At 36.0% G+C, this 21,973-nt stretch overlaps 1 protein-coding gene across 13 annotated transcripts in view; it reads right to left on the bottom strand.

The window, feature by feature from the left end:
• The window catches only part of TAB2 (TGF-beta activated kinase 1 (MAP3K7) binding protein 2), a 91,247-nt gene that overhangs the window by 3,200 nt on the left and 66,074 nt on the right, over positions 1–21,973 (bottom strand). For all 13 annotated transcript variants that reach the window (XM_077998413.1, XM_077998405.1, XM_077998406.1 and 10 more), the window contains 3 exon segments: positions 10,548–10,708; positions 10,244–10,337; positions 9,082–9,162 (listed from right to left, as the gene is read on the bottom strand). In XM_077998413.1, coding sequence (XP_077854539.1) covers positions 9,082–9,162; positions 10,244–10,337; positions 10,548–10,708 — 336 coding nt within the window.

Below are 21,973 nucleotides of genomic sequence, written 5' to 3'. Positions count from 1 at the left end.
TCCCTTTAGCACACCTTTCTTACTCATTATATAGAAATTTTCTTGCTAAGTCCTCAACTTTAGGTGTTGGCTTTCCATTGTCACAATTTTTGCCATATGCACAACTAACTTGAATAGTATCTATACAGTATTTTCCCCAAACTGAATAATTTTAAAACAAACATCGAATTAAGTCTTATCCTAAGTAAAAATATCTAAAAAAAATCAAGGATCTGACAATACCAGTTACTATGCCCAGAAACACATGAAAAGAAATACATTTTTAAAAACTTTGACTTTTTACCATGTAAAATCATTTCACATTCCACATCTGGGAAACATTTTACAGAATAATTGTTTTAATCTGGGGATCCATCCTACTTATTAGAATTTTGGTCTCAGGCATTAGAAAACATTTTCACCTAGCACGTTTTTAGTAAAACCTTGTTGATTCTGTTTAACTGCAAAGGTTAAAATTTTAGGAAGAGTGACCATAAAGAAGTACCTTTTTACACTTCAATGTATTACTAAATGCCAGCATATTTTTCATTATTTAAGTAATATCTAAGGCAATCAATAAGGGATCTACAAATTTTTTTTTTAATGAAAAATCTCCAATGTTTTCTTATAAACTCACTTGGTACTTAGAATTATGAATTTTTTTTTTAATTAGAGGTGTTTGGAAACTAAATAACCAAAAAATCGGAAAAAAGAGGAAATTAGATAACAAATAATGGTCTAAACACATTTAATTTTAGCTGTTAAAAAAATCTCTACATTGTGAAGGAGAACTGACTTCAAGGACTAAATAAATTTCTATTCATGAAGTTAATGTGTATTTTAGCCTTATTGCAAAAAATTATTGATTCCTTATTTCTCCCAAAACAGCCGGCATACAAACTTCTATCTTTCATGTAAAAACTTTTAAGTAATGGATGTTTTTATTGGACCTTTCATATTTATTATGGAAAATTTCGAACATATATAAAAGTAGAGAGGATAGCAAAATGCACATGTACTCATCCTACTTCAACAACTGTCAAGACCAATTTTATTTCACTTATGTGAAATAACAGATTATTATTAATCTGAAGTAACAGATTATGTTGAAGCAAAACAGGAACCTTTTCATAAGAAAAAATTCTTATTTTTCAAAAAGTAGGAAGATTGTATTCAGGAAACTCATTCAGTGTCTGAAATACACATCTTGCATATTTTTTAAAGAGTTAGCGCTTATACTGCTGTCATCTCTATTGCTTTATTCAATTAACATCCAAATAGCATCTAATGTCTGAACATTTGCTTACTGTGTCAAATGCCCTAATCTCACTCTGATCCTCTGTAATAACTGTTCATTGTATTCTAGCTATATTTAAAAACATTTAAATAAAATACGAGGACAGACCTACGTCTAATTATACATAAAAATGCAGGGGGCTGGGTGCGCTGGCTCAAGCCTGTGATCCCAGCACTTTGGGAGGCAGAGGCGGGTGGATCACCTGAGGTCAGGAGTTCGAGACCAGTTTGACCAACATGGAGAAACCCTGTCTCTACGAAAAATACAAAATTAGCTGCGCGCGATGGCGCATGCCTGTAGTCCCAGCTACTCATGAGGCTGAGGAAGGAGAATGGCTTGAATCTGGGAGGCAGAGGTTGCAGTGAGCCGAGATCATGCCATTGAACTCCAGCCTGGGCAACAAGAGCTGAAACTTTGTCTCAAAAAAATAAAAAATAAAACCAACAACAAAAAAGTGAAATAGAGCACAATAAATGAGAATGTGAAAGGAGAATGTGAAAATTCTTGTAACAAACTGAAGACCAGTAATATACTAGTTCTTCCTTGTTCCCATTTCTTTTTCTTTATTTCCTGCAATAAAACTTTATTGACAAAAACAGATGGCAGGCTGGATTTGGTCCATGGGTCACTGTTTGCCAGCCACTCTTCTAAAACCCAATTTAACATGGTATTCCTACCAGTATGTAAGCATGTGAACAACTGCCTGATTCGTAAAATGTTTTTCTCAACCTCTCCTTTTCCTCCCCTATGTAAGGCACTGAATTTCTCAATGACAGTAACCATACATTTTTTTTAGGGTGTCCTGTTCAGCTTCACAGGAAAAATGTACATTTTCCTGTCCACAATTCATACTTTCCTGTTCCTACAAACCATAATGTTTCTTAGGAAGGAAGAAGTAACACAAATAATTTGTATCTCTGAAGACATTTGAAAATATAAACATATGTGGAACAAATTGTAAGTCTAGAGTATTTGTTGCAGCACACTAGTGAGGATGATGTAACCCTATGAGTGCTGACCTGATTCACCATATGACTGCTGACTTCCAGAATTTGTGTGAATGAAAACTGTTGTTTTGCTGTCTTTATTTTGTCTCCCCCACAACTTTATTGATGTATAGTTGACAGTTAAAAATTGTAAACTGTACAACTTGATGATTTATGTATACACTGTGAAATACTTATTACAGTCAAGTTAATTAACATATTCAGCACCTCATATAGCTTATCTGCCCCCAACCCCACTGTGTTGAGAACACTTAAGATCTCCTTTAGCAAACTTCAGTTATATAATAAACTACTGTTAACTAGTCACACTGTTGTACACTAGATCTTCAGATTTTGTCTTATATAGTTGAAACTCTGTACTCCTTTGACCACAATCTTTCCATACCCTCTTCTCCCAGCCCCTGGTAACCACCGTTCTGTTCTCTGTTTCTAGGAGTTTGACATTTTTGAATTCTACATATAGGTGAGATCATGCAGTATGTGTCTCTCTCTGGCTTATGTCACTTAGCATGACATCCTCTAGGTTCACCCATGTTATCACAAATGAAAGGATTTCCTTCTTTCTTAAGGCTGAATAAATATTCCACTGTGTGTGTGTTATGTGTATACCGCTCACGTTTTCTTTATCCATATACAGACATTTATGTTGTTTTCATATTTTGGCTATTGTGAATAATGCTGAAAGGAACATGAGTGCAGATTATCTCTTTGAGATACTTATTGAATTTCCTTTGGATATATGCTCAGAAGTGGGATTGCTAGATCATAAAATTTTAAAGTTTTTGAACCTCCGTACTGTTTTTCATAATAGCTGCACCAACTTACATTCCCATGAAAGTGTACAAGGGTTCTCTTTTCTCTATGTCCTCATCAATGCTTGTAATCTTCACCTTTCTCATAGTAACCATTCTGACAGGTTTGTAAGATGGTATCCCATTGGGTTTTAATTTGCATTTCCCTGATGATTAGTGAGGTTGAGTACCTTTCAATATACCTGTTGGCTATCTGTATACTTTCTTTTGAGAAATGTCTATTCTGGTCCTTTGCCCATTTTAAAATCTGGTTATTGGTTTCTATTACTATTGATTTGCATGAGTTCCTGATACATTTTGAATATAAATCCTTTAGGAGTTACATAGTTTGTGAATATTTTCTCCCTTTCTGAAGGCTGTCTTTTCACTGCTGATTATTTCCTTTGCTGTGTAGATGCATTTTAGTTTAATGTAATCCCACTTGCCTATTTTTGCTTTTGTTGCCTGTGCTTTTTGTGTCATATCCAAAATATTACTGCCTAGACCAGGTCAAGAAGCTTTTCATCTATGTTTTCTTCTAGGAGTTTTATGGTTTCAGTTCTTATGTTTACATTTTTAATTCATTTTGAGTTTATTTTTGTATATGGTGTGAGGTAATGATTCAATTTCATTCATCTGCATGTGAATATCCATTTACTGAAGAGACTACCTTTTCCCCATTGTGTGTTCTTGGCACCCTTGTCAAAGATAAGTTGACCATAGATACATCAATTTATTTCTGGGGTCTCTATTCTGTTCCACTGGTCAATATGTCTGTTTTTATGTCAGTACCATACTGTTTTACTATAACTCTGTAATATTTTTAAAAATCAAGGAATGTGAGGTCTCCAGCTCTGTTGTTCTTACTCAAGATTGCTTTGGCTATTCAGGGTTTTTTCTGGTTGCATATAATTTTAGGATTTTTTTCTGTTTCTGTAAAGAATGCCACTGGTATTTTGATAGGGATTACATTGAATCCATAGACTACTTTGGGTAGTAAGGATGTTTTAAGAATATTAATTCTTTCAATCCATGAACACAGGCTATGTTTTTATTTATCTGTGTCTTTAATTTCCTTCATCAATGTTTTACAATTTTCAGTGTATTCCTAAGTACTCTTCTTCTTGCTATTGTTAATGGGATTATTTTCTTGATCTCCTTTGATAGTTCCTTGTGTACAGAAACACAATTGACTTTTGTACATTGTTTTTGTGTCTTGCAGTTTTACTAAATTCAATTATTACTTTTAAAAGTTTTTGGTTGAGTCTTTAGGGTTTTCAACATATATGATCATGTCACCTGCAAACAGAGATAATTTTACTTCCTCCTTTCTGATTTGGATACCTTTATTTTTCTTGTCTAATTGCTCTGGCTAGGTGATATGGTTTGGATGTTTGTCCTCTCCAAATCTCATATTGAAATGTAATCCCCAGTGTTACAGGTAGGGTTTAGTGGGAGGTGTTTGGGTTGTGGGGGTGGATCCTTCATGAATACCTTGGTGCAGGTTTCTCAATAATGAGATACTGCTCTGAGTTCAAGCAAGATCTGGCTGTTTAAAAGGTGTGGCACCTCCCCCCATCTCGTTCACCATGTGACATGCCTCTGCTTGCTTGCTTCACCTTCTGCCATGAGTAAAAGTTCCCTGAGGCCTCTCCAGAAGCTGAGCAGATGTTAGTGACATGCTTCCTGTACAGAAAGCATGTGGATGTCCGTGACATGCTTCTTGCAGAACTGTGAGTCAATTAAACCTTTGTTCTTTATAAATTACCAAGCCTCAGGTATTCCTTTACAGCAACACAAAAATGGATACTACATTAGAACTCCCTGTCCTACACTGAAAGTAAGTGGTAAGAATGGCACCCTTGCTTGTGCCAGATCTCAGTGGGAAAGCTTTCGATTTTCTCCACTGTTATATTACCTATGGGGTTTTTATATATGGCCTTTATTCTGTTAAGTTCCTTCCATATATATATATATATATATATATATTTTTTTTTTTTTTTTTTTTTTAGACAAGAGTTTCGCTCCTGTTGCCCAGGCTGGAGTGCAATAGCGTGATTTTGGCTCATCACAACCTCTGCCTCCCAGATTCAAGCTATTCTCCTGCCTCAGCCTCCGGAGTAGCTGGGATTACAGGCACTGGCCGCCATGCCAGGCTAATTTTGTATTTTTAGTAAAGATAGGGTTTCTTCATGTTGGTCAGGCTGGTCCCAAACTCCTGACCTCAGGTGATCCACCCGCCTCGGCCTCCCAAGGTGCTGGGATTACAGGCATGAGCCACTGTACCCGGCCTGAGAGTTTTAATTATGAACAATTGCTGAACCTTTTCAAATGCTTTTTATACATCTATTAAGATGACTACATGGTTATTCCTTTCATTTTACTTCAATGTGTGTGCTGTATCACATTAATTGATTTGTGTATGCTGAACCATCCTTAAGTCCCAGGGATAAACCCCACTTGGTCATGGTGTATGATCCTTTTAATGTGCTGAGTTTGGTTTGCCAGTATTTTACTGAGGATTTTTTGTGTTTATGTTCGCCAGGAATATTGGTCTGTAGTTTTCTTTAGTTGCAGTGTCTTTGTCTGGTTTCGGTACCAGGGTGAGGCTGGTCTCAGAATGAGTTTGGAAGTGGTCCATCTTCTCATTTTTGGGAGAGCTTAAGAAAGGTTGGTATTAATTCTTGTTTGAATGTTGACAGAATTCACTCATAAAGCCATCTGGTTCTGGATGTCTCTTTGTTGGGAGTTTTTTTTGTTTTGTTGTTTTTTAAATTTCTAAATCCATGCTGGGTGTTTGTTGGGAGATTTTTGATTACTGATTCAATCTCATTTGTTATTGGCCTATTCAGGCTTTCTAATTCTTCTTGATTCAGCTTTAATAGGTGGTACGTTTCTAGAAATGTATCTTTTTTCTAGGTTATCTAGTCTGTTGGCATAAAATTGTTCCTAATATTCCCTTATGATCCTTTTATTTCTGAGGCATCTGTTGTCTCCATTTTCAGTTCTGATTTTGTCTTCTTTTTCTCTCAATTTATCTAGCTAAGGGTTTGTCAATCTTGTTGATTTAAAAAATCACCTCTTAGTTTTACTGACATTTCTCTGTGTTTTTAAATCCTCTATTTTTTGCTGTAATCCTTATTATTTTCTTCATTATGCTAACATTAGGCTTAGCTTGTTGTTCTACTAGTCCCTGGGGTATAAGTGAGATCTTTTTTTTTTAACGTACGTATTGTCTCTATAAACTTATCTCTTAGTACCGCTTTTGTTGCGTCCCATAGATGCTGGTATGCTGTGTTTTCATTTTTGTCCGAAGATACTGTTAAGATTCCCTTTTGATTTCCTTCTTGACTCAATGATTATTCAAGAGTGTGTTTAAGTTTCCACAAATTTTCTGGTTTTCTTGCTGTTACTGATTTCTAGTTTCATTCCACTGTGGTTAGAAAAAAATACCTGGAATGATTCGTATCTTCTTAGGTTTGTTTAGACTCGTTTTGTGAACTAACATATAATCTATCCTACAGAATGTTCCGTGTGTGCCTGGGAAGAATGTATATTTTTTTTGCTGTTGGCAGAGAGTTCTGTGTTTGCTATATCCACTTGGTTTAGCATTTTGTTCAAACCAGCTGTTTATTTGGTTTCTGTCTAGATATTCTATAATATTGTAAGGGGGGTACTGAAGTCTCCTACTATTGCTGTCAATTTCTGTCTTCAGATCTGTCAATATCTGCTTTACATATTAATGTAGTCTGATGTGGGGTGTGTACATATTTATAATTTTTATATTTTCCTGTTAAATTGATCCTTTTACCATTATATAATAATCCTTGTCTCAACAGTTTGGCTTAAAAATCTATTGTTTCTGATATAGCCACTTTTGATTTCTTTGAGCTACCGTTTATATATAAAATCTTTTTCTATCCCTTCACTTTCTGCCTGTGTCTTTAAATATAAAATGAGTCTCTTGTAGATCGTGTATTATTGGATCCTGTTTTTATTTTTCTTATTTCATTTTAAACAAACAGTTTATTTAAACAAGAAGCTTGACTTGAAGGGAAAACTTTCTAGGATTCTTTCTTTTTTTTAGAGTAATTTATCCCTACTTAAAGACGGATTGCCCTACATGTAACAGCTACATACACAAAAGTTATAAAATTGTCCTTGGTTTTACAATGATAAACGAAAAACATTAAAATCCTCCAATTGAACAACGTATATGAGAATTTTTTTTTTTTTTTTTGTTAAAACAGTAAGAGCAAAATAACTTACTGGAATATAAAGATAGGAGCTGAATGAACATGCCACTAATGGAGAAAGGTGGTATTTTCACAGAATCAGTATTTTTTTCCCATCCTGTCTCCACTTGATGTCAATCAAAACATACCATTGGCTGTTTGGTTTGAAGAAAAAAGCAATATGCTTGTGCACATATACCAGTTACGTCATGTATAATAAAGGAATGTGGAAGAGGAAAAAAAGAATAAACTATACTCTAGTAGTCAGAATGTGGTGGAACCAAACTGCAGTTTTCTAATTGAGAATGTAATAATCGTGGTCTTTAAAGAACAGCGTTCTGGAGTAAAGAAGCTGTGCAGGTGTGTCTGTTCCACTGATTGATTGGCCATCAAATCAGAATCTGATCTGCTTCATTGACAATCCCTGTCGTTCACAATAGGCTTTCATTAGTTTACTAATTGGTGTATGCCTCTTAATCTTAAACACCACCACAGAATCATCATGTCCTGCCACCTTCAAATTAGTATGATCCTTGTTCTCAGTCTTGATTCCTTCTGTGGGCTTTTCGTCAGCCATGGCGAGCACCGGAGTCTCCTCAGCTGCTGCTTCACAAAAGAAATGGCAAGTCCGCAACTAACGAGCACACAAGCAGCAGCAGGAGCAGCAGGAGGTGACAGTGGTGGATGAGGCAGAGGGTGTGTGCACGTCATGGGCTCCCTCCCCTCCCACTGTGTGCACTAGCAGGAGTTCTTGGGGCCTCCCGTTGGCTGCTGCCAGATCCTGTTTTTAAAATCCATTCATACAAACTCCTTGTGAGTGGTGAGTTTAATCCATTTACAGTTAAGGTAATTACTGATAAGTGAGGACTTACTATTGCCAGTTTGTTGCTTCCTGTCTATTTGACAACTGTTTTGCTCCTCTTTTCCTCTTATTGTCTTCCTTTGTTATTTGATGACATTTAATCATGATTTACTTTGATTGTATTTGGTTATACTCTTCTATTTTAAGTTGATAACAACTTCAATTGCATACAAAAATACTATTGTATCTTTACAACCTTCACCCACCCACACTTATGTGCTCTTGCAGTTTGCTTCTTTTAATACTATATATCCATTAACAAATTTTTACCTTTTAATTAGAGTTGAAAGTAAATTATATGCTACAGTTAAGTGTTAATCTATATATATGTCTATATCTTTACCTTCAGCAGTGATATTTATGTACCTGTTTCCATTTCTATGCATATTTTAATGCCTGGATCAAAACACACAGATATACTTTGACATGTCTTAGTTTGGTGTGCATATATTCTGAGAATATCAATGATGTAAAATGATAGAAGGTAAAAAACTATTCATCTGGAATTTAGGGTATTTTGATTACTTAAAGTTATATATAAATTAAACTGAATATTCATGGGGGGAAAAAAAACTTCCCCAAGGTATCTTCCTTATCATTTGTCTAAGGTTTTAAATGATACAAATTTTAGTACTTAGTAATTTTTTTTAACCAAGACTTGCTGGTTGGGAGTGTATAGTGCTTCCTAAGCTCGTGCATATTACTCTTAAAAAGCTAAGAATATTACATCTTTGCACCCTCCCCAACCCCAAGCATGTAAATGAAAATAAACAAACATCTTCTTAACGAATTCATTTAAGAATGCCAGAGTTTGAAGCAATTCTAGAGAGGAAGGTTGCTGAACAGGAAAATTTTTCTAAAATTTTGCTTTTCAAAAGTAACAGTTTTCACATTTAATGGATAAACTAACCTTTGGGTTTTGGTGGCACAGGACCTACAAATCCAATATTGTCATAAAAGTTATGGATAGCGCTGGGATTAAAATGCGGTCCTGAAATACATAAAAAGTAAATAGATCAATGCTTATAGCTCAAAAACAACTTTACCTTTTAAAACAAGTATTTCTTTCTAAAAAAAAAATCATGCTATAAGAAATGCTTTTCATTTATTTTGCCCTTCTAATCTCCAATTATATCTAAGATTTCAAAACATATTTCAAATATATTATCTTAGGTATAACGTAGTACTCATAAAAATATATTATCTTAGGTATAACATAGTACTCATAAACATAAATTTACCACTTACTCAAGGTAAGTGGTAAATTGTGAAAGAAGTCAAAGTAATGCTGGTAAGACATTAACAGAAGTAGAAGTAGACCCCTGTTCTATGTGGCAAGTTAAAATAACTTAAAATTTCACAATTTAAAATGTAATTTTAAATGATCAAATACGGACTAAACAGCTTTACCTCAAGTAAATATAAAAACCTTGCATTAATGTAATAGAATGGTTAAAATTAAAGAGCAAGTTCAAGGATTGTAGTTTCTAGAATAGCACCAACTTTTTCTCTCCAGAGTTAAATTATGGTATTTTTCTATGAATGTTTAAAGATAAATAGCTTAATCAACATTTAAAAATAATAAAAATAAAAATAATCATCTTCCAGTTTTACAGATTCTGGAACACAGTCCCAAATGTATTAAAGACTTCTCTTTCGGTTAGATTCCTTCCCCTTCCTATCTTTTCCATTTTATATCTTTTTATTATTTATCCAACTTCAGAATTAGGTTTAAGTGATAACATTTCCTTTTAGTTCTCTACGGAACTGAATTAAATTGTAAACATTATTTACTATAAATCATTGCTTGTCATTAACAGCTCAAGTATAAAAAACTATCATTGTTTAAAGAGTGTATAAACCTTATTTTTATTATCTTCTCTATTTTATCAGTTAAGATAGTGCCATTGAGATGGGGTGACTTTTTAAATATATTCTTAAAACTGTATCTGGTTCTAAAGCCACATGTTCTGAGACAGTGAGATTATGATTGATAAATCTGTTTTTAGCCACAGGAAAACTGCTGGTGAAGTAATACGATGAATTTCAGCTACGTATACACTGAACTTTACCTCGGGCTTGAAAAAGATCAATTTCTTTGGTTAGGCAGTCAATGTCAATCTGGAGTTGTCTATTACAACTTCTCAACTGCTGCATTTCTTCGAGCTGAAAAATAATTCTATGTAAGTAAGATTTGCACTGAATTCTTAGTCATTAGTTAATAAAGAATGGAGTTTGGCAGGGGAAAGTTAGGACAGAAAAACAAGTAAGAGTTAAGAACATCTGAAGAAAACTAGATCGAGATATTATACTTATGTTAGATGGCCTACTCTCACGTTCAAGCAGAGAGATCACAACAGTTACATAAAGACTTACGGAAGGTATTTGGGATATAGAATTTGATCTTTTCAGGCGCCTTCGAGTTAGATTATTTTCCATTTCATTAACCTCAGATTTTAATTTATCCAGCTTTTTCTTTTGAATCTCAAGTTCTCTTTGAAGTCGTTCCATTCTGGCCTTCTGGTGTACCAATAGAGCTGCAACACATATCAGTAAACATGAGGACCTACCCACTTTAATCAATTAACCTTTAAGCAGACTTGGAAAAACAAAATAAACAAGAATTTGTCAAAAATCCCAAAGCTACATTAAAACAAAATATGGTATGTTTAGGCATTTAAAATTTCAAGTTTTTTTTTTTTTTGACACGGAGTTTCACTCTTGTTGCCCAGGCTGGAGTGCAATGGCGCAATCAGCTCACTGCAACCTCTGCCTCATGGGTTCAAGCAATTCTCCTGCCTCAGCCTCCCAAGTAGCTGGGATTATGGGCAACTGCCACCACACCGCACTAATTTTGTATTTTTAAAGAGATGAGGTTTCACCATGTTGGTCAGGCTGGTCTCGAACTCTTGACCCCAGGTGATCCGCCTGCCTTGACCTCCCAAAGTGCTGGGATTACAGGCTTGTGCCACAGTGCCTGGCCAAATTCCAAAAATTTTTACTTAAAAATTGTTTTAGTTATTTAAATAAATGCTACTTTTCAAATGTTTTTTTAGGATTTGGAGAAATTCACTTTATGAATGAAGACAGCATTTTTAGGCTACAACTTCTCTAAAGGTTTTAGTATTTTTAATTAACCTACTTACCGTATCTAATTTACATCTACCCTTGGAAAGGACAAGCTCTCTTACTTCAGAGTGTCATGTTTGGTCTATGAATGAAGCATTCTAATATGAAAATGTTATAGATATTTTAGCAGGGAATGTAGAATGGGTTGAATCCATTTTGATGTATGCAAGAAATAAAACAGGAAGATTGATTTTACTCCACATGAATGTTAACATTAAATTATCCCAATTGCCACTTATATTTTTGTATATTCAGATTATATTCTGTGAAAATATTTTCCAAGATCTTTAGAGAAACAAAATAAGCAATCAATCCCGCAGCATGAATGAACTACTTGGGAAACCATAATAAACTACAAATACTGGTATATGTTTTTGTGATCTATCCCTGGACACGAATCTCATCCTTTAGGATACTGGACTGGAAGTGAAGATACTGGAATCTACTTTTTATAAAGAAACAACATGGGATGATTCTATCTTGAGAAAAAAAAAGGCAGATTTGGAAAAGCACTTTAAACAACCTCTAGAAATAAAAGTCATTGAAATGAAAAAGCCAGACAGATTACATACAAAGACAGCTGGTGACCTGGCAGATAGACGTAAGAATATTACCCAGAATGCACAGACAATGTGACAGAAAACATGAGAGAAGAGTTGAAAGGCCTCACATACATCTAAGAAAAAAATTCCAGGCTGGGCGCGGTGGCTCACACTTGTAATCCCAGCACTTTGGGGAGGCTGAGGAGGGTGGATCACTTGAGGTCAGGAGTTTGAGACCAGACTGGCCAACATGGTGAAACCTCATCTCTACTAAAAATACAAAAAGTAGCTGGGCGTGGTGATGGATGCCTGTAATTCCAGCTACCTGGGAGTCTCTGAGGCAGGAGAATTGCTTGAACCCGGGAGGCGGAGGTTGCGGTAAGCCGAGATCATGCCACTGCACTCCAGCCTGGATGACAGAGTGAGACTCCGTCTCCGCTGGGGGTGGGGGTGGGGGTGTAGGGGGTGGGGTAGGGAAAGACAGGGAGAAAAGAATTCTAGAAGGAGACAACAGAGAGGATAGACAAGAGGCAAGATGTGAAGAGATACAGGCTGAAAATGTTCCAAAATTGAAGGGAAAAAAGGAAGTAACAAATTTTAGAAGATAAAATAATTTGTTCACCTAATTAAATTATCCAAGAATACAGATGAATAAAGGTATTTCCAGAACAAAGTCTGGGGAAATTCAACAATCACAGATAGCTGCTGAAATAACTACTAAAGATATGTTTTGATAAGAAGGAAATTAAATACAAAAGAATGGAATAAGATGAGTAAATCTGAAAAAAAAAAAAAGCTCTGACAATAAAACAAAGGAAAAGACTATGGCAGGGCAGGGGAGCAGCAGACATTGTTTAAAACAAAGTGAAAATAAAATACTGGAAAAGAATAACAAGACACTGAAGTGCAAAGATCAGAGGTGAAGTATTCTAAGGTCTTGAAGGTATTTAAGAAGAATACACTTAAATGTTGCTAAGCCAAATATACATGCTCAGTATTTAGGGATCAGTACTAAAAGAAGTTCAACAGAATGTGCAGTTTCTAAATTAAAAGAACCTAAGGAGAAATGAGGGAAATTTAATTAAACCTAGGTAGCAGGAAAGGAGGGGATAAAGGAAAGAAATGCAAAACAAAAACCTGACTGGGATAATTCCAAATATACTAGAAATAACAATGAATGCAACCTAATTAAACATATCTGTTGAGATGAGATCAGTAGACTGAATTGTAAAAACTCAGCTATATGCGGCTTATGAAAAACACTCAAAACATAATTCACTTATCTATTCTTGTAATAAGTTGAGGGTCTAGGTTTCAGGTGTTGTTGTAGGCAGTTTGGAAGTCCATGAACAAAATAGGAAAACATCCTTGCCCTTGTGGAGCTCACATTACAATGGAGCATAGATCAGGGCCAGGGAGTAGGGCAAGAGAAAGACTCTAAACAAAGGGTAAACAGGTAGGCAAACGATGGCCCAGGGGCCAAATCTAGCCCACTGCCTGTTTCGTCATTAAAGTTTTACTTGAAAATACAGCCTTGCTCATTTGTTTACTTGCTATCTATGGCTGTTTTCATTTTACAACAGCAGAATTAAATAGTTGTGACAGAGATTATGTGGCCTACAAAATCCTAAATGATATACTATCTGGCTGTTTACCAGACCATGTAGAGCCTTGCTGACCATATTAAGGACTCTGAATAGAATGGGGATCTATCATAGCACAGAAGGGTTCAAAATAAAAGGACTCAAGTAAAATAAGTATCTTGCACTTCAGGCACTACTCTAAGAAGCATAAAGTAATAGCAGTCAATTGCTGGAAGTATCTGAAGACTGTGGTGCACTGAAGGCAACAACAAAACCCAAACCCAGCTCCACTCCTGACTAAATTGATGCAATGACTCATAATAATAACCTGAAAGAAAAAGAGATGTCCTCATTTCTGGGTGTAAATACCATTTACTTTAGTCTCCTCTGTTCCTTTACATACAATATGTGGCATTCAATAAAAAATGAGACATACAGAAAACCAGAAGAAAAATGGAATTCATCATCAAGAGATAAAGTGATCAACAAAACTATACTCAAAGATGATGTAGCTGGAATTACCTGACAGAAAACTTAAAAGATTTAACTATGATTAATATGTTAAAGGATCTAGTTTAAAAGGTGGACAGCATGCAAAAAAAGATTCACAATTTGAGGAGAGCGGTGGAAATCATGAAAGGGTCAAATGCTAGAAATAAAAAATTATTTATCAGAGATAAAGAGTTCCTCGGACAGACTTAGCACACTGGACACAGAAGAATCAGTGAACTTGAAGATAAAAATTACCCAAACTGAATACACCAAGAAACAAGTGAAAAAAAGAACAAAAAAAACTTAAGAGTTGCAGAACCAATATCAAACAGTCTATGTGTAATTGGCAAAAGAGGAGGAAAAAAGGCAGGAGAAATATCTGATGTGATAAAGACCAAAAATTTTCCAACATTAATGAAATACAACAAATCACAGATCTAAGAAGCCTATAGATCACCAAAAAATGCTAAAACAAAACCCCTAGACACATCACAAAGTGCTGAAAACCAAAGATTTTCATATATTTCAGAAAAAAATCTGACTTTAGGGCAAAACATATGAGATAAAGATGTCCTTTACTTAATGATAAAAGGAAAAAATGCTAGTATACAACTCTGCATGGAAAATCATAAAAACAATCTAATTTGTTTTCCAACAAATACATTATAAAGTATACATTCCAGGATAAGGTTGAGCATTCTCCCAGTCACAGCTCCATCAGCAATCCCCAATCCCATATCCCTAACGTCTTCTATCAAAACAAGAAAGTAAATCATAGAGTTTGAGAGATACACAGAAGGCCAATATTAGTAGGAGCCAGACTTTAACAGCAGGCAGAAATCTGATTCAAAGATGATTTAGGAGACTTGAAAGAGTCACAGTTGCTACACATACGGTTGTGAGGTGTTTTGAGGTTCAAAAGTAAATTTTTCAGAATATATCTGAAATAAGCATTGCATCCTTAGATATTCAAAGGGGTTTTTGCAATGGCTGAAGATGTGGCTTACCTTTGGGAGTAAAGGCAAAGTATCTCTTATGATTAGTCTGAAGCTCTAAAGTAAAATATTGCAAATCCATTTACAATTACTTACAACTTATTTATGAGGCATTTCTTTGCACTTTAAACAAAATTATAGAGTTATAATGACTGTATTACTTAGAAACGACATACCTAGTTGGTTGACTTGTCTAGGTATGGCTGTTATAAACAAGCTAAAAATGCTATGAATATACTAGGAAAGCAGTTCTCTATTTCTTAGCAATTTTTTCTTCTAAGTGGCTGAATTTTTATGTGTCTAGTTCACTTTTCATTTGTGGTTTGAGATCTTTAGATAGGAATCTGAGAAAGACGAATTACAGAGAAAAAAGGGATCAAAGTGAATTTCTAAAAATCACTGTAAAAATTCGGCTAAAGTCAAAACTCTTCTCGAGCTGTGAGTTTTGTCTGCAAGTTTAACCTTGACTATACAAAATAATATACAATATTTGTCCATTATGAAAAAATGTGATTAGATTCAATATGAAACAATGTTGGTAGATAAACAGCAAAGACAGTTTTGCTCTAATTAGCCTCCACTAAATGAAAAAATCTGTCTCCTGAAACCCCATAAAAATGAGGTATGAATGACAAAGGTTCAATCTACCAACAAATAAGAAAAAGAAGGCAATTAATTGACAACAGATGTCAACAAGTTTCTGGAAAGCTAGAAGCAGATGAAATGACAGGTGAATGAAGGAGTGGAGAAAGCTGAAGTCTCATGCACAAGGAGGGTGCTGTAGACAAAATGGCAGCTCATCTGCCCAGCAGAAACCTAAAAAGGCTCTTGACTTTGGAAAAAGGAGGTAACAACAGAAGGCAGGAGTTAGGAAAGGGCCAGAACACAGAGGCTTAATTAGCTATCTGTATATGGAACAGTCAACTTCTCCCCATCCTAAAGGGAAGGTAGCTGTAGGTTTAAGGATCACATAGTTGAAGAAAATCTGATATGAAGGCAGGTGGATCATCTGAGGTCAGGAGTTCAAGACTAGCCTGGCCAACATGGTGAAACCCCATCTCTACTAAAAATACAAAAATTAGCCAGGTGGTAGTGACTTGTGCCTGTAATCTCAGCTACTCAGGAGGTTGAGGCAGGAGAATTGTTTGAACCTGGGAGGCAGAGGTTGCAGTGATCGCGCCACTACACTCCAGTCTGGGTGACAAAGTGAGACCCTGTCCGCTCCCCTCGCCCCACCAAAAAAAAAAAAAAAAAAAAAAGGAAAATCTGATATGAATGTGAAAGATCTGCATAAACAGAGAAAAAAACTAAATCCAGATGAAGTGAAGACAACATAGTAGAGAGACGAGAACTTAAATTCTAATATTAAGAGATTTAAGACACTACTGTACCAATAAAACAACAATCTTCTTCGAAAAGCAATCAGAGAACTAGCTCTTGGAAATTAAAAACATAACTGCCAAAATGAAAATTTCATATGGGAGTTGGAAAAAAACTTAAGGAAATCTCCTACAATGTAGAATGGAATGATAAGGAGGGGCCGGGTATGGTGGCTCATGCCTGTAATCTCAGCACTTTGGGAGGCCTAGGAGGGAGAGTCATTTGAGCCCAGGAGTTTTACCAGCCTGGGCAACAAAGAGAGATGCTGCCTCTACAAAAAAATTCAAAAATTAGCCAGGCGTGGTGGTGCACACCTGTAGTCTCAGCTACTCGAGAGGCTGAAATGGGAGATCACTTGAGCCTGGGAGGTTGAGGCTACAGTAAGCTGACAGCACCACTGTACTCCAGCCTGGGCAACAGTGACACCCTGCCCCTGCCCGACACCTCCAAGAAAGACAAAGACGTGAAATATACTGAAGATGTAACGAGAAATAGATAGAAAGCTCATTCAGGACATTAAACAGCTGAACAAGAGGAGGTCTAGAAACAGACAATAAAGAAACCATAGTGGGGATCAGAAAAGAATTTCCCAAGGCTGAAGGGAGACACTAGCCTGTAAAATGGACGAGTCTACTAAATGTGGGGCAGGATGAGTAAAAAAAAAAAAAAACCCTACACCATTGTAAAATTTCAGACTACTAAAGACAAAGAAAGATCTTAAAAATTTCCAGAAAGAAAAAAAGTAGATCACATACAAAGATACAAGAATCATATTGACATCATATTTCCTCAGTAATAAGGAAATCACTACATTTTTCTGTGGAGAAATGATATTCAACCAATAATTCTATATCCAGCTAAAAGTATGAGGGGATTTCCAGATATTTAAGGACTTAGAGAATTTACCTCCCAAGTCTCATTAGGAAAATACTTAAAGACATGTTCTAGCAAATTGAAGGCATAAACCAAGAAAGAAGACAATATAAGATCCAAGAATGGTGACTCTAATTTATAACAGGGAAGAAAGAACTCCAGGAAAAACGAACAGATGGTATCTTGGAGGTGCCGAAAGGATATGATAAAGGCAGAGAACAATAACAACAAAAATTAACAATTCCAAGGAAAACAGATAAATACCTGGGCTTTGCAGTGAACAGATGATGAAGAAGGAATTACAGGTAAAGAAAACAATATTCAGTATCCTTTAAATCCTCTTTCAAAGTTAAATTTTAATGGATAAAAGTAATTTAAGCATGCAACTCTCTCTTGTGGTGGTTGTTAAAAATAAGTGAGTACTAAGTGAACTCAAGCACCAGGGCTCTTAAACCACTGCTACAAGCATTCTAAATGGTTTATACAGAAAGCTCAGTACTTACCCAACTTTTGTCAGCTCATGAACAATGAAGAAAATTTCTTTGTTACTCAATTTTATTTGAAATTTAAAAAACACACTTGAAGTTCCAGATGGTGTTAGTTTTATTAATTTTAGTTATTCTTTACTGTAAATAATGTCAAATTTCTCCAGAAGTTAAAAACAAAAACACAAGAATTTGCTTACTGAAAAGAGACATATGTCATTGGAAAACATACTAGGGACTTGTAGATACAAAGATTTTAGGCTTGTTTAAATGAAAAAACAAAAATTTTGCTATTGAACAACCTAATAGGTACTTACTTCTGGAATCTTTTTGTTTTTTGTCTGTAATGACAATTTTACATGTCTAAGTCAGGTACATGCCTAAGTCATGCCTAAGTTGTTGTACCTAGGAAAGTACAATGTCAGCTTCTAAAATAAATCAAGATTTTTCTACGCTGTAACTTTGTTGACAACAGGAATCATATCTGTTTTATATATCACTGTATTACCATAGTCACTTATTTGGTGACTGAGTCATAAAAGATTTAAAGATGGCAATTATAACTTTAAAGCAAACTGTTTTAATCTATTTTGTCATTTTTTTTTTTTTTTTTTTTTCCCGAGACGGAGTCTGGCTCTGTCGCCCAGGCTGGGGTGCAGTGGCCGGATCTTGGCTCACTGCAAGCTCCGCCTCCCGGGTTTACGCCATTCTCCTGCCTCAGCCTCCCGAGTAGCTGGGACTACAGGCGCCCGCCACCTTGCCTGGCTAGTTTTTTGTGTATTTTTTAGTAGAGACGGCGTTTCACCGTGTTAGCCAGGATGGTGTCGATCTCCTGACCTCGTGATCCGCCCGTCTCGGCCTCCCAAAGTGCTGGGATTACAGGCTTGAGCCACCGCGCCCGGCCTATTTTGTCATTTTTAAAGGCAGTCTGAAATCAGATCAGTGCTGCAACTGGACCCACAATTTGGGCAACAGATGTAAAACAAAAGTATGAGGAATGATGCTTAATCTCTAACTATTTTTAATAACTTAACAAGAGATGAATTTTAGTCATTTTAGCATAACTGGTGAGACCTCTTGCTAGATAATTTGCTGGCCTTTATTTTACATAATTAAGATTCTGCATGTAATCTTACAGCATTAAGATATAGGTATTATCTAAAACTTTTATTTTAGACAGAAGGAAAACAGGCCTAGAGGCACCAAAAGAGCCTCAAAACAATAAAACCGGATGAATCATTATGTGACGTGGGCGTGTTTATGGCTTAGGTTTATACTTTTTTTTTTTTTGACGCAGAGATTCGCTCTCTTGTTGCCCAGGATGGAGTGCAATGGCGCGATCTCAGCTCATGGCAACCCCCGCCTCCCAGGTTCAAGCGATTCTCCTGCCTCAGCCTCCCCAGTAGCTGGGATTATGGGTATGTGCCACTACGCCCAGCTAATTTTGTATTTTTAGTAAAGACGGGGTTTCTCCAGTTGGTCAGGCTGGTCTTTAATTCCCGACCTCTGGTGACCCACCCACCTCGGGCTCTCAAAGTGCTGGGATTACAGGCATGAGCTGCCATGCCTGGCCAGGTTTATACTTTAAAAGAGGATATGGTAGCTGTTTTCAAGTTTTTGAAGGGATGCCATGAGACCCATTCAATATGGTTTCAAGGCAATACTAAAGAGAAAATATACCGTAAAATTTCTGGGGTGGGGTGCAGGGGCTCACACCTGTAATCCCAGCACTTTGGGAGGCCAAGGCTGGTGGATAATTATGAGGTCAAGAGATTGAGACCATTCTGGCCAACATGGTGAAACCACGTCTCTATTAAAAATACAAAAATTAGCTGGGCATGGTGGTGCGTGCCTGTAGTCCCAGCTACTTGGGAGGCTGAGGCAGTGGAATCGCTTGAATCTGGGAGTCAGAGGTTGCAGTGAGCCGAGATTGCACCACTGAACTCCAGCCTAGGTGACACAGCAAGACTCGATCTCAAAAAAAAAAAAAAAAAAAAAAAAAAAGTTTTTTTTCCCCCCCTCAAAATCTTGGAATACGGAAAGGCTTTCTAAATAAGACACAAAACCCAGACGCCATAAGAGTAAATTCTGAGAAGTCTGAATATGTAAAAGTAAAAAATTTATAAGGCAGAAAAAATTTTATTGACTAAGTAAAAGGTAGTAACAAAGTAGAAAGAATAGGCATTTTACAGAAATATGTAAGTTCACAAGATGAGAAATACAAATGGCTGGAAAAAGAACACATGAAAAGATGTTCAACCTCAATCATATTTAAATATGCAAATTTAAGCTCCCAAGAAAAAGATGAAAACTTAAAAAAACCCAAAGCAACAATATATTTTTACCTATTAAACTGACAGATATACTTTTTTCAACCACCTACAAAATATGATGAGTGGAGAAGGGAAAGAGGAAAGATTATCCTTATAAATGTTACCAAAAATGTTCCCCATTTATAAGTATGGGAGTATAAACTGGTAAAATCTCTTTAGAGAGCCTCAAAATTGAAACTGGCAACATTTACTGGCAGTCATTAGTGTCCTTCCCCACATTCTTTTGTCTGTCTGTCTCCCAGGTATGTGGTGGAACTGTGCCTCCCTGTTGCTGCTGAATTAGGTGTGGCTGTGTGCTTTGTTTTAGCTACAGAGTAACATGCGTTGAGGCAGAGGCTTAAGGAGCCACTGCTCACCCTCTATGTTTCCTTGGTCATGGAAGCACAGAAATGGAACTTCCCTTAACCTGGGTTCCTGGGTGAGGGTGAGGCAGAACAGAGGCCACCAGCTAACCTATATGGGATAAGAAATGTGAGACAGAAATAAATCTTTGTTGTTTTTAAGACATGGTTTGTTACTGCAACATAACCAAGCCTAAATGATACATCTATCAAAATTAAAAACACATATATCCTTGGACACAGCAGTTTCACTCCTAGTAATCTCACAGTCTGCCAAGATACTTGGACATGGGTACAACTATGTATATGCAAGGATTTTTATTGCAGCACTGTTTGTAAAAACAAGATTAGCAACTACTTAAGGTCTATCAAGAATGGACTGGTTAGATATTATGGTACACAACACTATGCAGCCATTTCTTAAAAAGCAGATGCTGCTGACATGGAATTTTCTCAAAGAGATAAAGACAAAAAAGAGAGACATAATCCTAGAATACAAAATGAACTGTTTGAGAAACTAGTTATCTCTAGTGAGGGGAATTTTTCACTATATACCCTTTAGTTCTATTTTCAGTTTTTTAAAAAACCAAGTATGTAGAAAAATATTTTAACGCAATTCCTATCAGAATTTCAGTTGACTTCTATATAGAAATTGACAAACTGATTCTAAAATTTACTTAGAATTTCAAGAGACTCTAAATAACCAAGCCTACCTTGAAAAAGAACCAAGCAGGAGAACTCACATGTCCCAATTTAATAATAAAATAATTATAGTAATTAAGGCCATATGGTATTGGCATAAAGAACATATAGAACAATGGAAAAGAACTGAGAGTCCAGAAATGAACCCACACATTTATGGTCAACTGGTGTTTTACAGGGGTGCCAAAATCACTCAATGAGGGGAAAAAGTCTTTTCAACAAATGGTGCTGGAATACTTGGATAGCCACATGCAAAAGAATGAAGTTGGATCCTTACCTCACGCCATGATATGGAAATTGCATCAGAATGGATGAAAGATCAAAGGTTAGAATATAAGAACCAAAATTATATAACTCTCAGGAGAAAAAATAGGAGTATCTTCAAGACCTCACCTCAGAGTTAGAAACTGATTCCTAGGACACCAAAAACAAGAGCAAGAAAAATACATAGAGTTTGGACTTCAGCCAAATAAAAAATTTGTGCTTAAAAGACACCATCAAGAAAGTGAAAAGACAACACGAATGAGAGAAAACTGCAAATCATGTAAGGGACTTATTTCTAGAATATATAGAGAACTCACACAACTTAACAATAAAGATGAATAACCTAAAAGTAGGCAAAAAAGAAAATATGCAAATGGCCAGTAAGCACACGAAATGATGCTTGACATCATTAGCCAATAGGGAAATGCAAATCAAAATCACAACGAGATACTTTGCAGCCACTAGGATGGCAAGTAACACAAAGTCAGATAAAAGTGTTGGTGAAGATGTGGAGAAATCAAAACCCTCATACACAGCTGGTGAGGATGTAAAATGGTGCAGTCACTTTGGAAAACCGTATGGCAACAATTCCACTGCTGAAAAGGTGGAAAAAACCAAAATGTCCATCAACTGATGAATGAATAAATGAAATGCAGTATATTTATATAATGGCGTATTTGGCC

This window comes from Macaca mulatta, chromosome 4 (assembly GCF_049350105.2).
Source record: "Macaca mulatta isolate MMU2019108-1 chromosome 4, T2T-MMU8v2.0, whole genome shotgun sequence".
Lineage (NCBI taxonomy): Eukaryota > Metazoa > Chordata > Mammalia > Primates > Cercopithecidae > Macaca > Macaca mulatta.
This window is presented reverse-complemented; position numbering and strand designations above follow the sequence as displayed.